This window comes from Populus nigra, chromosome 16 (assembly GCF_951802175.1).
Source record: "Populus nigra chromosome 16, ddPopNigr1.1, whole genome shotgun sequence".
Classification (NCBI taxonomy): domain Eukaryota; kingdom Viridiplantae; phylum Streptophyta; class Magnoliopsida; order Malpighiales; family Salicaceae; genus Populus; species Populus nigra.
In genome coordinates this window covers 14,280,401-14,296,531 of record NC_084867.1, presented here as the reverse complement: position 1 = coordinate 14,296,531, position 16,131 = coordinate 14,280,401, and the positions used below count along the sequence as shown (strand labels likewise).

General features: G+C 35.2%; 3 protein-coding genes across 3 annotated transcripts; 1 reads left to right on the top strand and 2 right to left on the bottom strand.

The window, feature by feature from the left end:
• Positions 1 to 3,376: 3,376 nt before the first annotated feature.
• LOC133675338 (remorin) lies at positions 3,377 to 5,251 on the top strand. Its single transcript, XM_062096688.1, has 5 exons — positions 3,377 to 3,792; positions 4,043 to 4,087; positions 4,171 to 4,258; positions 4,554 to 4,635; positions 4,851 to 5,251. Exons 1-5 carry the CDS (start codon positions 3,600 to 3,602, stop codon positions 5,043 to 5,045), a joined length of 603 nt encoding a protein of 200 aa, XP_061952672.1. The 5' UTR covers positions 3,377 to 3,599; the 3' UTR covers positions 5,046 to 5,251.
• Positions 5,252 to 5,752: 501 nt separating this feature from the next.
• Positions 5,753 to 8,528, bottom strand: LOC133675128 (transcription factor MYB17-like). The gene is made up of 3 exons (XM_062096405.1): positions 8,289 to 8,528; positions 7,468 to 7,597; positions 5,753 to 6,939 (listed from the first exon to the last, which is right to left on the bottom strand). Exons 1-3 carry the CDS (start codon positions 8,419 to 8,421, stop codon positions 6,312 to 6,314), a joined length of 891 nt encoding a protein of 296 aa, XP_061952389.1. The 5' UTR covers positions 8,422 to 8,528; the 3' UTR covers positions 5,753 to 6,311.
• A 5,054-nt stretch (positions 8,529 to 13,582) lies between these two features.
• LOC133675661 (transcription factor LAF1-like) lies at positions 13,583 to 16,131 on the bottom strand. The gene is made up of 3 exons (XM_062097111.1): positions 15,905 to 16,131; positions 15,027 to 15,156; positions 13,583 to 14,458 (listed from the first exon to the last, which is right to left on the bottom strand). The coding sequence occupies exons 1-3, from the start codon at positions 16,044 to 16,046 to the stop codon at positions 13,849 to 13,851; spliced, it is 882 nt and encodes a 293-aa protein (XP_061953095.1). The 5' UTR covers positions 16,047 to 16,131; the 3' UTR covers positions 13,583 to 13,848.

Sequence of the window (16,131 nt, the reverse complement as noted above, 5' to 3'; positions counted from 1 at the left end):
ATCTGGTCAGATTTTAGATTTATTTTTTAGATATTACTAATTCGATCGAGTTTCACAAACTTCAAGGCTGTTAAAAAGATAAAAATATTAATTAGAAAGATAGCTAGCAGCTGCCATCATGATTTGTATGGGGGAAATTAAAGAAGCCCCCATTTTCCTTCTTCTTTATAAACCCTCTTATTTTAACATTGATCAGCGCCACAGCACTAATCTCTGCTTGTTTTCATGACAGCTGGTGATCAGTATGTTAATCTTTGATATTCGATGACTTGTTCACAATACTTAATCAAGAGAGACAGCGATCTGGAAGGATTGAGTAACTCTCAAGCTTTCTATACCACAAATAATATCTTCATGATCATATATATGATGATGAGCCTGGACGGAAGTAGTGCCCACCTGGCTACGCCTATCAAATACTCGAGAAATTGAAAGGTTAGCTGGCTAGCTTTGCATCATATAATATAATAATTCAATCCAGGTTATAACAATCTGTACATGAAGTTGCATCATCATTCACTCCATCATACAATATTTAGGCCGTTGCCGTCAAATACAAATACCCCTAGGCCTAGTCAAAGAGATAAAAACATATATAAATATTAAAATAAATTTGTTTCTAAAGATATTTCTTGATTAGATTGTTGTCGACCGGTAACATATTTTTTTACCGAGAGTACTCAAGGATTTGGTAATATTTTTTGTCTGGACAAAAGAGACAAGATTAAGGGAGTGGAAAGGGTTAGCTCATGAAAGAGAGCGTGCGGATCGAGTTCCCCATCGCCCAACCATGGAGGAGGATTGTGGCACGTTGAACACTAGCTCGCTAGTAGGACGACATAATTAAGATAAATGGACTAGACATGACATATTTATCATCATCCCATAATATTAATAATTGAAGTATATAACACGAGGCTTGTAGCTCAATGGTCTTGGTAGGCTTTGCCTTGCCTGAGTGTCCTGGTTCAAGCTCTCGTGTGTACCTAGCATTTAAGGGTTTAACTGTTGTAGTCAATTCGTGTGACTTGTTCCGCCCCCGTCCCGGGTTCGACCCTTTATGTGTACGCCTGTCACCCCCGCGGTGCCTTACCTGCTCCTGGGCTTGCAGGATGTCCAGCGGGCCGTGGGAAATAGTCGTGGTGCGCGTAAGTTGACCCGAACACCCTACATAAATCCAAAAAAAATAAAAAAAAATAATTGAAGTATATAAAATTTAAGGGTTTGTGTTTAAATAGTTAGATTCTGAATTTATATTTTAAATACAATTTTTATAATTATTAAAAATTTATATTATAATTAATTTTAAAATTTATAAAATTAATTGAGATATATATAAGCTCTTCAAACACCCATAATAATCTTTAAAAAAATTAATGATGATATACAGACCGGAGCGCTTGACTATCAGCCACAGCCGCCAACAACATCCAGTTCCACGTGGCTATTAATCTGATCCCGCGCTTTCTGTGGTTAGGATTTCGTTTTCTTCCAAGGAAGAGTTAATTATAGCCGAGAAAGAATAGATATTTGCTTCTCTGCCTGCTTCCACGTGACTTTTGAACAGCACCGCAATGACTTCATCGATCTTTGTCTTTTTAAGGAAATACTCATTTACGCTATTTTACTATTTATAGTATATCCCCATTATTACATCACAAGATATATATATATATATATATATATATATATATAGTTGTTGAAACAAGTGGCTGCTTTATATATGATGTACGTACTATCATACCTTTTTTATAAAAAAAAAGGAAGAAGAAGAAGCAATCGCTTAAAATTAATTCGGTGCTAATTATTTCTTAAGTAATTTAAAGGGTTCAAAACCCGATTGATCTTTAATTAATTATTAATTAGTGCACCTCTTAATTAAATCATGCTTAAAACTACCGCTAGAGATGTACTTGCTAGCTTGTTAATGTGTGTCCTGGGGACCAAAAGCATGGTACGTACCACTCTTACAAAGTCTTGATCGAGCTACCAATTAAAATACATTCTCGCCAATCCTTTTTATATTTTATTAATTTTTTCTTAGAGATTTAGTCATAAGATTAACCGTGTTGGTATATCGATCGTTGCTCTCATCATCGAGTCATTTGGCCTTGAAAATGCTCTAATTAAATGCATGCAAAGTTTGATACAAATCCACTTGCTGATCAAGGATTGGATTAGGTATTTTACTCAGTCAAGTTCGTGATCTCGCAACTAAACCCTAATCCTTTAATTCTCCCTGTAATCTTATCTTCAAGGCCATTGATTGTTAGGAAGAAAAAGGAGATGCAAATGGGATCCCAATTGGATTGAATAAGAATTATATAATTTCTTTATTGGGTTATTCTTAATTTAGTCACTTTACAACCTGGTCCCCAGGGATTCCTTGGCTAACACGAAATACAAAGAATCCCATGGCCTTGTATGTTGAATCTCTTGAGGGCTACGAAGCGGCGCCGTTTCATACCTGAGACAAGGTTGCTTCGGGATTTTCGATAACGACTAGTCGTTTTATATGGAATTCTTTTGTTATTTGACATGTTTTTCGCCCGAAAGAATCAACATGTTCAATCGTTGTCTCTTGAATCGCCAACCTCTGCCTAAGCAATAATTTTATTTTTATTCCCAAATTATTGTAGGTGGGTATTTTCTTTCTTTCTTCTTAATTTATAGCTGAGTATCTAATATTAAGTCTTGAATATATACCTTTTTATGTGAAGCTAGGGTAGGTGAAGTTAATTAGGTTTGCTGCTTTTATTTGTTCAAATCTTGGAAATAACATCTTTAAATCGACATGGATAATACGTTTTAAGATTATCCAAACAAAAAGCTTGATGTACAAGTAAAATACTTTTTAAAATATATATTCTTTATAATCCAACAAAAAAGAAAGAAGAATATCAACTTTTAAAAAATACTTGCATCGTATTGTCAACATATATTAAGTTCTTAATCGGTTGCGTGTACAAATATACACCGAGATTAGTGATGGAATAAAATTTTCTTTCTTATCATTTTCTTTTTAAGATTTGAACCAAAATAATGACATAAAACGTAAATCCCCTTACGTTTTGAGCCTGCAGAATCTCAAACTTGATTAAGTATATCTAAATTCTAGCGTTTAAGTCATATGAATTTATGCTTGTAACTCCCATATATATATGTATGAATGTTTACAAGATCAAAAAAGAAAAAAAGCAATCTCCATAAACGAAAGTTAATTTAAGAATCATGGATACAAATTCAGAAAGCATCCTGACCAACCAAGAACACTAGGAATACAGGAAGGGACAAGTTGTTGCTTCAAGGCACACACAAAAAAGATTCAAGTAGGAGAGTCAGTGTCACTCTCCGCCAACGCATATAACATAGACAACGCGCGCGCGAAGTGCCAAGAAACAAAGAGTAGACCTACCAGCCAGCTCAGGTTTTCAAGATACAGTTACCCTCTTCCAACTATAAGATCCCAACTAGCCCTCCCTCTTATTCCTCTCGTATCTCTCTCTCACCGTTACTAGCCACCTCTGTTATCTTTATAGCTATCTTCTTGTAGTTTTTTGTCGGCTCCATAATTCTTTTTTTAGCTCGTGTTGAAGGATATGGCAGAGGAGGAGATCACAAAGAAGGTGGAAACTGAAACCCCATCAGAGACAACTCCTCCACCACCAGCTGAAACTGAACCTGAACCTGTAGCTGAGGCTCCAAAAGATGTGGCTGAGGAGAAAACTGTGATCCCTCCTTCTGTTGCTGAAGAGAAGGTGGCGGAGTCAGAAGCAGTTGCTGTTATTGAGAGTAATATGTTCCTTTCTTTCCTCTTCCCTTTATCCACTATAGATTTTAAATTTTCTGGTATTTGGTAATTTTGTAACCTTGTGTTTCTCTCTTCTTCTTTTTTTGAGTATCTTTTTTATTCTGCTTAGACTATGATTTAAAGAATCTTTTAGAATCTTGAAGACATTAGAAAAAAAAAAAAAAAACTCTGTGTGCTTTGTTATCTGATATATGTCACCTTGAATTTGATTTTTTTTGTGTGGGGCTGTAGCTTCTGAATCTGCTGAGGAGAAAAAAGAGGGCTCTGTCAATAGAGGTACCTATTGTTAGATCTTTAAGTTGTTCTTTGATCAATTTATAGCAGTTTAAGCAATCAACTTTTTTATTTTTTTGGTATAGATGCTGTTCTTGCAAGGGTTGCAACAGAGAAGAGGATATCACTTGTCAAAGCATGGGAAGAGAGTGAGAAGTCCAAAGCAGAAAACAAGTAAGAGCTTTCTCTAGTAGCAAATGTCTTTTTCTTTCTTTCGAGTAGTTTCCAGCTTATTTATACATAGCCAAGTTCTTAATTTTCTCTTTGATGTCTCAGAATGATTTTAAAATACTACTGAGCTATGATTCTTAAATCTCCAGACTTCAAATGAAAACAATGATGATGATATTCTTCTGCTCTAAAAATTTTATTTTCTGATACAGTGATGTTCTTATTGTACTTGTAGTGCTTTTTTCCTTTTTAATGATGATTTTTCTACCTAATTGAATTTGGTAAATCTACTGTGCAGAGCTCACAAAAAACTTTCTTCCATTACATCATGGGAGAACAGCAAGAAAGCATCTGTGGAGGCTGAGTTGAAGAAGATTGAGGTAGCAACAAGCCTTAGTTTATGTTTCAAGAGAGACTTGTGAAACTTTTGTCTTGATTATCCATATGGTCCCCTAAATATTTAGTTGTTTTATTTTTGTTGATATGAAGCAACTAACCATATTTTGGATGCCAACCAAATTATTCAGGCTGTGTAATGGTTGTCGCTGGTAAAGTTAGTGGTTTGACATCATTGATTATACTTGCATATGAGCAGGAACAACTTGAGAAGAAAAAGGCAGAATGTATGGAGAAAATGAAGAACAAAATCGCAATGATTCACAAGGAAGCAGAAGAAAAGAAGGCGATTGTCGAAGCTAAACGCGGGGAAGATCTTCTCAAGGCTGAAGAGATGGCTGAGAAATATCGTGCCACTGGAAGTTCTCCGAAGAAGCTTCTTGGAATTTTTTAGGCTATAATTTCTCAGGTTTGATTGAAAATTGTATTATTTGTTTATTTTTAAGCCTTTATTTGTTAGTGTTTGTTTGTTTATATGCTGTTTCAAAAGGGGAGAATTGAGAAGTGTTCATTTATTCTGTTCGTCCATGTTGATGTATTTGTGTGTATAGAACATTTCAAGATGTTGTTTGGAAAATTAACTGAATGAGTTTGTAAGAAGCTTATATGAATCATGAAGTAAACGGAAACTGAAGTACAAGAGCAATTCAGAGAGACAAAAGATAAGTGGTTCTGCTGTGTGCCTCTGTTTATGGGGGAGACAGCCCTCAATTTATCAGAACATTAAAGATTACGAAACTCTCTAGCATTGTCTCTCTCCAATGAATGGACCCAATTGAATAGAAAGTATAGTTTTCTTCATAATGTCAGACCAGACAAGGAGTGGGCCATGTTATTCATAGCTCATCCAGACAGAGGAATACCATGTTGCAGGTTATATTTGCAGCCCCAGCAGAATGGGGAAAAAACATCACATTATGCAATAAATCAGTTTATGATAAAACTTTTACTATATGTGACGCAATTTATGGCGTGAATAAAAATTAAGGCTATAAACCCTCGTGATTACGGCTCAAGAAATAGATAGAGAAAACTATAATATTTTCTAAACATTATGTAATTCAATAATCGGAAGAAAAATAATAATACACCAACTGTTCCTCTATAAATAAAAACTGATGCATCCAGGTTTCTTTGCGAGCTTTACAACGTGTTCCACTTCGATGAGCGCAAATTTCAGTGTATCTATCGCTGTCTACGAACGAAGTATCAGATATTTGTTGATGAAAACCAGAAAGAAACTTGTATTTAAGCTAATATGGTGTTTTATACACAAAAGGCACCCTTCATGACTTCATACTCAACTATGGACTATCAGGATCACTTGGTACAAGACAAAAACATCTCTGGTACTCCTTTGTACTGTAGACCTTAAAAAGGTTTCTTCTATCCGACAATGTTTTCCATTGGACCCCATTTGAGTTTAGCAAAGAAGGCATGGAATGAAAACTAGAAACACAGCAACCTGTTGCTGGATTCCAATTTCAAACTCTGCTGCCTCTACCTTCTTCGATTTCAAGCAGAGAGTTGTTAACCAAAATAGGAAACTAGATAGCCTAAATACTAGAAATCAAAAGGCAAAACAGGGAGGGTACCCAAAAAATCACCATCAGCTCCTTCCTGGAGTGCCACCATATCGTGCAAAAGGTAAGAGGCTGTTTCAGTCGCACCTAAAACCAAGCAAGTTTTCTCTTATGAATTCCATACCATTGCCTCCTGGGAAATCCAGCAATAGTTTCAGTGCTGTATCTGAAGAATCTGCAAATTCATTGGAACCGATGGAGTCTGAAACAGACATAACATCTGCACTTGGTTTGCAAGTGTCTTCTTGTTCCTGAGTGGTGTCAATCGAGGTACTTGTTTTGTTAGGCGTTGCTGGAGCTGTGTCGTCAAGCAAAACAGATTCAATTTTTACACATGGATGTGCGTCAGATACAAGACTTTCACATGTTTCGACATCTTTTCCTTTGATATTGCGAAATGCTTCCCCAACTTCAGAGTTCCATAACTGCATAAAGATATCAGGATGGCCCTTGACTGTTGATGTATGTTTTACGAGCAATGACTGCATTGACAAGCGAGCCTCCGATTCAACCCTGGCACTCTCCCACTGTACCATGTGGCAAGAAGGAGATTCACACATGATATTGATAGGATTAGAAGAGGAGGGCTGGTTGATCTGCAACTTCGGACCAATGGAAGCGAGACGCTTCTTCAGGTGGGAGTTCCAGAAGTTTTTTATCTCATTATCTGTTCTTCCAGGTAGTTGAGATGCAATGTGTGCCCACCTGAGAAGTAGTGCATGGAGTACAAAATAGAAATGTAGAAAGATCAAAAGATGTGGCATGCTTTATGTAATTATACGATACTATCAAAAAATGGAAGCATGCTGATAGGCAACAACAAAATTCTAACCATTTGAAACATTCATTCAAAATCCATAAATCAGTAACTCATCTTGAAGCAATTCATGAATATCCGGATGAATGAGCAGAAATCTGTGCATCCTACATCTGGCCTATCCCCCATATAGAGACCTTTTGTTCAATAAAGTTCTCCTTTAGAAGCACCATAAACAAGAAAGCAACAACAATGCAAAGAGTAATTTCTTCATCCTGATGAAGAAATTGACATGGGATACAAAAGTTCCTCTCCGTGACATATAGAAGTTCAGTTGAATATCATGCGGATATTAGCACTGGAAAGAAGTGTTTTAGAAATATAGCAGGAATTCAAAAATATTCGTGTTCATATCCTCCTTCAAACTCCAAACAAAAGATAATGCACAGAAAACATGAGAGTAGGCAGCACCTTACCTGTTACCGAGGATGCCATGAAGATGAATAATAGTGGCCTCTTCTGCAGGAGAGAAGCGACCCCGTTTAATGTCAGGGCGAAGATAGTTTGTCCACCGAAGCCTACAGCTTTTCCCACATCGGAAGAGGCCTGATCATAATATTTTGTTCGTGTTTAACATTTCAGGACATCACTGTTCAGAAACTTCTAGGAACTCAAAATCAGAGTTTAATAAGGAACTCCTGGCAGCAAAGCCAACTAGAATTTGATTGTCATTAGATTTAGTTTTCACCTAATTAAGGTTCAAATATTAACTTATCCAAGTTGCGGAAGTGTCTCCTCAAATATTCAACTTTAATTAATCAAAACTGTATTGTGTTGAAGGCTAGCTATTGGATTTTGTACAATTGTGTTTCTCTAGTCAACATACTTAAAAGTTCCCGAGCAGATGCAGCTAAACAACTACACAAGTGCTCAGCAAAGCAGCAAGGGTGAGAAAATTAGAGAGCAACACATTGGGCATGAAAAGAAAAGGAAGAAGAACAAGAACCCATATAAAAGATGGCAAACCCGAAATCATGTAAAGGGTGGTCTCAAATTCTCTTTTTAACAAGTTAAAATAGCAGAAACACCAAGCACAGATTCCAATCAACCAGGAAATAAGAAATAAACAACATGGCCTTTGCAATCACATAGCATCAAAGGCCACTTGCCTTCCGAAATCCAAGCCAAAGCCATTACACATTTTCCTTTCTTCAAATTTCAACGTAGTAGGTTCAATAAATTTTGAACTTTGAAGCAGAATATACCAAAAGATGGGAAACAAAAACGAAAGTAAAACCTGCTTTCTTAGGGAGGCTATGCCAGCTACCGAAACCATTTTTTTGAATATACTGAACCAAGAGATGGTCTTCTTCAGGAGTCCAAGGTCCTTTCTTTACTCCATCTTGATCACAACAAGGTCCCCTTCCCATCTTCTTTCCTGTCAGACAACAAAACCCATCAAGCTCTCTCAGTTATATGACAGTACTACTAAAAGGTTTCACCTCTCAATGAGAAAAAAAAAAATCATTTGATGGGATTTGACATCCGGGGTTTTGATGCTTGAAACAAGCAAAGCATTATTTTTATTCATACATATTTCATAGGGTCAGCATTTACTTTAACTAGACTGTCAAGTGCCAGGTCAAGTAACCTTGAAAGATGCCATCATCAGAATTATTGCCAGAGGATCGAGTGAGGTATCGATTATTTTTTTTTGAAAAAAAAAAACTAATCTGTGGCTCTATATTAAAAAAAAAATATGGATTGGAAGATTATAAATATAATTTTGTCCTTGTTAAAAAAATATTCAGTCTAGGTAATTTTTTTTTGTTACGAAATACATTCATTATTACAAAATTAATTAGAAACAAAATATCTAAGACATGTTTTTTTTCCTTCCATGTAATAATTATTTAGTTCTTAAAAAATTAATCTTTAAGTAAAGTGTTTTTTTATCTTTTTAAAAAAATTAATTTAGCCCGAGTAATTTTTTTTATGAAATATATTCATTATTGTAAAATTAATTATGAACTAAATAGTTCGGACATTTTTTTATGTCACCGTACAATAATTATTTTTTCCCAAAAATAAATCTTTAAGCAAAGTGCTTTTTGTCTTTTTTAAAAAATATTAAAAGTAATTATGAACATATTCTTGGAAAAGAGGAAAATATACATGTTAGTGTATTTTGATCTTTTTCAATTTATTTTATTGTTATTTTTACATTTTGTTAACGGTGATTTTATAATTTTAAATTTTTAAATATTATTTTAAAAAAATTATTGATGCGTCCATGTATTATAAGCTCCGTATCATTTAAGTGACGCATGGGAAAACATGCAATGAGGAAGGTCCTATTTTCATTGTGGTTTTGGGAATGACGTGTCATTCTCTTTTCAATGATAGTGTGGTCTGTATTCATGAAAAATGTTTGGTTAAATTGCGATGAAGGATTATAAATGCGTTCTATACTCTTTATTTCTCATTTCGATTATAGATATTGGTGAAGGTTTATTATACTTATAGTTTTGATATTTTATTACAATTGTGTAATTGTGTGAAACTCAATTACAATTATAAAATCAGCTTTATTGTAAAGAGTAAATTGACAACGAATTTTTAAATCTCGATCAAGAGAGAGAATCAGTTATTTTCGTGATAGTGTTTGATATAGAGCGTGTTTGGTAGTGTGGTTGCGGGTGCTTTTCAAATAACTTTTCGTGCTAAAATATATGCCAACGATGTTTTTTCATTTTTTAAAAATTATTTTTGATATCAGCACATCAAAACGATCCAAAACGTACAAATCATATTAAATTTTAGCAAAAAAAAAAATAAATTTTTTTAGAAACACAGCCACCCAATAAATTTCCTGGTTGGAAAGATGAGAGTCTTATTCTTGTCCCGGTAGGGTAGAAAGGGCTTCTTGATAGTCTTCGGACATACCACATATGCCTCAATAAATCCAAAGATGCTATCTAAGTCCTTGCCATCCAGATTTCCATGCCAGACTGGCACACCCTCATTACAATTACAAAGGGATAGAGAGAGTTCACATCGTAGTTATAGGTCATCGCCATATGGCTTGTATGTATCCGTATGACCACCCGCGTTCCCAAACGGCACCATATTCAATCAATAAAACGTGAAAGAAAAAGTACATTTGCGTGAAAAAAGTGCCTGTTTTTTAAATTATTATTTTTTTAAAAAATATTTTTAATATCATTATCTTAAAATGAAAAATACTAATTTTTTTTTTAAAAAAAACAAAAAGGTGCATTCAAACCGCAAAAAGAAACGTGAGGAGCTGTGTTGACAAAGAAAGAAAAAGCTGGTAAACTGAGAGCATGTACAAAGCTTTATGTGCCTGTTTCCAAGAAAGAGCTTTTTGTGTGTGTTTTATGCAAAAAGATTCTGACATGATCTCTGGTCTTCTAAAATGCCCCAAACAAAAACACTTTGGAGTATTTGGAATAGGAGATGGATTTATTTTTGAAGATTTTTATTTTTTTTCCAGTTTTAAATTATTATTTTATATTTTTTTAAATATAAGTAATTATAATTATTGTACTGTTCATGCTAGATAAATTAATTCATTTGAGTACTATTCATTTCTTAGAATGCACAGTGTCCAAGTAAATTATATTCACTTGATTTGCAAACGTGAGAAGCAGCTATCTCACAGACCGTCATTTCAATAAAAAAACATGGGTCCCAAATAAAAAGTCAGTTACATTTTAATGTTATTGATTTGCAAACGTGAGAAGCAGCTCTCTCACGGACCGTCATTTCAATAAAAAAACACGGGTCTCACATGAAAAGCCAGTTACATTTTAATGTTATCAAACACATGTTTATGCAGTGAACTTTTAAAGGCAGAAGCTACCGAATAAACAAACACTTTTTTAATCGATTAAAAAGCTTTATGAGTTGCAGTGTAATGTATTTCATTATTTTTTAAAAAGGTTATTTAAAATTAATTTTTTAACTTTTTGAATCATTTTAATATGCCAATGTTAAAAATAATTTAAAAAAATAAAAAAAATATTATTTTGATGTATTTTCAAGAAAAAAAATACTTTGAAAAGTAACTATTATTACACTCTCAAATACCCCGAAAAAAATGATAAATAAAAAATTAATTTAATATATATAAAACATAAGGAACCAAATATGAGTTTGAGTGGAGAAGGAAGAAGAAAAAAGGAAGGTAACATGGTAATAGAAGTAGAAAAGAGAAAATATAATGAGAATATGGAACGACACCGAATCTCTATTGTACCATCTCTAATATAATTGAAAAGATTTCAATGAAATAAATATATAAAACAATCTGTGTATTAAGCACCAAACACTTAAAAGATTTTTGTTCTGGAGCGTGCAGACACTCAATTATTTTTAGTTTGGACAAGCGCTAAACACACACACACACACAAAAAAAAAAGATTGTGAGATGTGTATGCAATATTTGGAAATTATTTTCTCATCTGTATTAATTTGGAAAGATTGGTGCTCATTTGGGAAGGCCATAGCTTGGGGAAGGCCTCGAATTAATGAGTTCCGGAGGTTCTTATAGCAGTCCTTTTATCTTTAAAATATAGAAGGAGGTGTTGAGAGATGTGCTTCGCTGTGCCATTATCAAGAGGTGGTGGTGAAGAAGACACGTTGGAGAGAGAAGCATTGGCAGTTCGAGCACCAGATAGCTCGGTCCTCCACTGAGTTAATTAGAGAGTCGTAACTCGCAACTCTGTCAGCGCTGGGTTACTGGAAATCTGCATGACACTGAGTCAGGCCCATATAGTACTGCTTAAGGCTATTGACTAGTCAGCTACGCTGGCCGTTCTAGTGGTTGGGTCGTGGCCCAGCCACCTAACCAAACAATTTAATATTCTTCACTGTTGACAGGAGTTGGGCCTGACCTGTCGTCGACTCTTTGATCGATCAGCCGAGCTAATTGGTTTTAGTGGTTGATGGAATAGCAAGATATGTATATGTATATATACATTTTACTGGAAAAAAAAAAGGATCCTTTCAGATAACCCAATTAACCACAGGTTGACAGGCGGTCTAGCAAAATTGCCATTGCCTTTGCATCCCCCCCTGGGGTCAATGATGCTAAGGCTAAATAAAACAAGAGGGTCTCTACAAGCCCAGAAGTCTTGAATTATAGAGCCCCTCCATTAATGAGTTTGCTTTCTGGAATGCTTAATGCTACAATTTACATGAAAGTGCGGAGCATGCCCTCTCATGGGGCCATTTGGTAACTGGACCCAGTAAAGCACACTCTATCCACAGGCTTTCGAATTGGATGCCCAAGACAGGTCAGATGCATTTATTTCCACTCTCTTCCATTACCCCATTGCCAATTCCAGGTCAGAGAAGAATTGTTCAGCTTGAACGTTTCAATAAGTCTCGAGTTTTGAGTTCTATCGCTGACTTTTAGAGCTCCTTTAGCATTATTTTGTGTGTATCTTATACTTTCAGTTTTGATATGCCACCTTTTTCTAAGAAATAGTTGTCCATGGGGGAAAAAGAAGGCAGTGGATATCCTCTTTCCTGAACATTTTTCCCACTCAAGTTGAAAATCTTATCAGATCCAACATTAAAGCAATAAAGCAGAGAAAGATGTAGAAAAAAGGAAATGAATATTCTCTTTACTTCTCAAAGACTTTCCATCTTTTTCCACCACCCCATGTTTTCTTTTACAAATGTAGAATTAATTGATGAGAAAAATGGAATATGTCCTGCTCTTTCATTTTCTTTAGCCCTATACAAAACACAAGGTTAATTACCTTTCTCTTATCATCCGAATTTTAATGTTTTTGCCCCAACTGGTGATTGCACTGAAATGGACACCACTTACATTCATTGCTGCAGTTGCTACTATCCTGTTATGGGCCACCCTAATTCTCACAGATGATTTCATCGTTTAGAATTCATGAAAGAGTTCAAAATATTATTTGAAGAGAAAAAAAAAACATCATAATCAGAAACCTTAGACTACAGTGAAGTATGAATATCTTACAACCAAATTAATTATATAATGTTCCATCAATGTCTGTGGAGATTTTTTTTTTATGCAGAAGAAATCGTGTGAGCCCTTGCCCTTCATTAAGTAATGTTAGAAAACATCATCTCCTTTGTGAACTTGAACACTAATCAATGTGATTCAGTACCTACTTAGGAATAATATACATGTCTTAATTTCAAATGCACATTGATAAATCCCAGGATTGACAGGAGTTTTTTATGCCTCCATGCACAACCTTATGCCTGCTCAAAGTGTTGGTACTGAGTTTTCGCTCTGAAGTTATCGAAAAGCTAATGGATCTAAAACCTTTGAATAACATGGAATGATTTTTTCTTAATCTATCAGATGAAGCAGCACTAAACTCTGTTGTGATTCTCCTTTATCAAATGCTTAAAAAAGAGGTTCTCACTTCCAGTACTTTGGAGATGAATTGAGTTAAAAACCTTCTCAATATTTGCATAATCAAAGAGAATGATCCTTGTGGAAAGGAGCAAGCAATGATCAAACAGAAAGTTTGGTGTGGAAAACATGGAAATTATAAGCATTAATCATCACCAAGAGACAAGAAATTGACAGATTCTTTATTCTTATATGTCTCCGAAAGCAACTACACGGAAGAATAACCACAAACTCAACTGATTACTAAAGCCTATTTCATCACCTATACACCTGGTTTTGTGAAAAGAACTGAAACGGGCCTAGTTAGCTACGATTTTTTTTTTCGGCAGGCCCTTTTATTTGAGAGTCAATCTTTTTTTTTTTTTTTTCCTGTTGTTGTATGATCGGAAATTATTCTTCCTCGTAGTTGCTTTTGGAAACCAAGCCCTCATATGTACATCACATCACTAATGTTGCTCAAGTTGAAGTCACTACATAAATCCTCTGCAGAGCTAAAATCAAACTCATTCCCTGGACTCTGGCTCTCAAACTTGAATTCCGAACTAAAAATGTCGCCGCTCGAACCATCGCTTAGTGAATTATGATACTCACCACCAAATGCTCTTTCATCCAGTAAGTAATCATGCAAGAAATTGTCTTGGAAGATTGTATTATGATCAAGTGTACTCTTTGAATCCATAGGCTCACCTAAACTCGCGAAGCTTTCAAGTGAAAGCCACTCTGCAAACATAACCTTTGGTAATAAGGAGCTTCCTTTAGGTTTGTTAGGAGACTCAAACATCTGCGGAACTGACCGGTTGATATCAGCTGATGGTTTTTCTGCACTCATTGATGACTCAAAACTTGAAGCTTGCATTTTGAGTCTCTTGGGAGATGGTGAAAGTTCCATAATGTCTGAGTTTGAGCTGTCAGATTTTGTTCTTTTCAAAGACTCCATCCCTTCGTCTTTGAGCAAATTTTTCTTCAAATAGGAATGCCAATGATTCTTTATCTCATTATCCGTTCTTCCAGGCAAATGCTGTGCTATCTGAGACCACCTAGTCAGTTCAGAACAGATTGTCTCTATTAGTTCCGCTTTATTGACACAAAAGACATAAAATTTCTGCTTTGATCAGGAATAATGCAGCAGTTAATTAATGCTAAATGCAGAAACACTAATCCGATAATGTTTCTGCGAATTCGGCGCAAAGAATCCAGGGGTTTTAAATCGAATCATATTCTCTTATTTCCTTGTATCATTGTTTAGGTTACAAAATTCAAGTTGACCTGCAATGGTCTGTTATCTGTTGATAAAAAAAGTCCTCTGGGTGCCCTCATAGCATAATGTAGCTTGATCTGGTGGAGGCAGTTGCCTTGCTAGACAGTTCAGAAAATGCATGCTAGGCTAGCACCGAATAATAATCTATATTATCATAATTTTCTTGTAAATTTATATTATTTGACCTAAATGATCATGATCATCCAAGTCCTAACTCCTACTAATTAATTTTCTTTGAAGGGGTCACCCACCTAATAGCAGAAAGGTGTTAAGGGCGGTCCTTAATTCTTCAAGAGTGTTACCTTTTAGTACAGTAATTATAATTATTTGGGATTAAGTCTGCTTACTTGTTGCCTAACATGTGATGAAGGGCCAGGATTGTCTCCTCTTCTTGTGCAGAAAACATCCCTCTTTTTAATCCTGGTCTCAAGTAATTAATCCATCTTAGTCTGCAGCTCTTCCCATTCCTCTGCAAGCCTGCATTAGCACAATATTTAGGGTTTCATGATCAAGAAGACCTTAAAAAGTCAACTCATAAGGGCTTTCTAGTTATTTTAAGAGGAAGCCACCATCAATCCTTTTCTCTTGAAATTTAGAGATTCTACTACAAATGCTGTCTGGATGATGCAAGCTGCCATCTAAATTCCTAACTAAGTTAACCAAAGAATGAGCCAACTGAATTAGCCAATTGATGATGAGAGGTTGGTAAGTCTTAAGCTTGGCTTAACCCAAGAGTCATGAAGACTTTCCAGTAATTTTGATGGTTTTTTACATGATACTTGGCCATTATTTTATTGACAAATTACTTGTACAAGAGTATTTAAAAAGATAATGTAAACAATAATGTTAAAATATTGATTAATCAAAACTATATAACACGCACTCAACATTAATAAATCAAACCAGTCTCATCAACATGAAACCTTTTGTCCAACCATAGAAACGTTCATGGCAATAATAAATGCTTCTAAGTTGAATCACTCATGCTCAAGAAAAATTCAATGTTCTGGGAATATAAGAACAGATTCGTCCCTGCTAAACAATGCTATCCGATACAGTAAAGTCCTGAAAACTAATAGAACTCTGTTAATATGTGCCTATAATCAACATACAATGATTTATTTTTTTTTATTTCTTATTCAAATTCAAGTGCATTAGCAAGATGGCATGATGGGTTGCAATGCACTGATTGGTGAATAATTATGAGCTTGCAGTAAATACATACCAGCATTAATGGGGACAGAGCTCCAACATCCATGGCCATGTTTAAGGACATAGTTTCTGAGCCTTTGATCTTCTTCAGGTGACCACAAGCCTTTCCTGTGCTTTGGCTTTAGCTTTGGCTTGTCAGATGACTTGCACCCCATTTTGCCACAGGACGGGAAGGAAGACTGATCAGAAGTATCAGTCGATGACTTGTGCGCAAGAGAGAGAGAGAGCAAGAGACTTTGT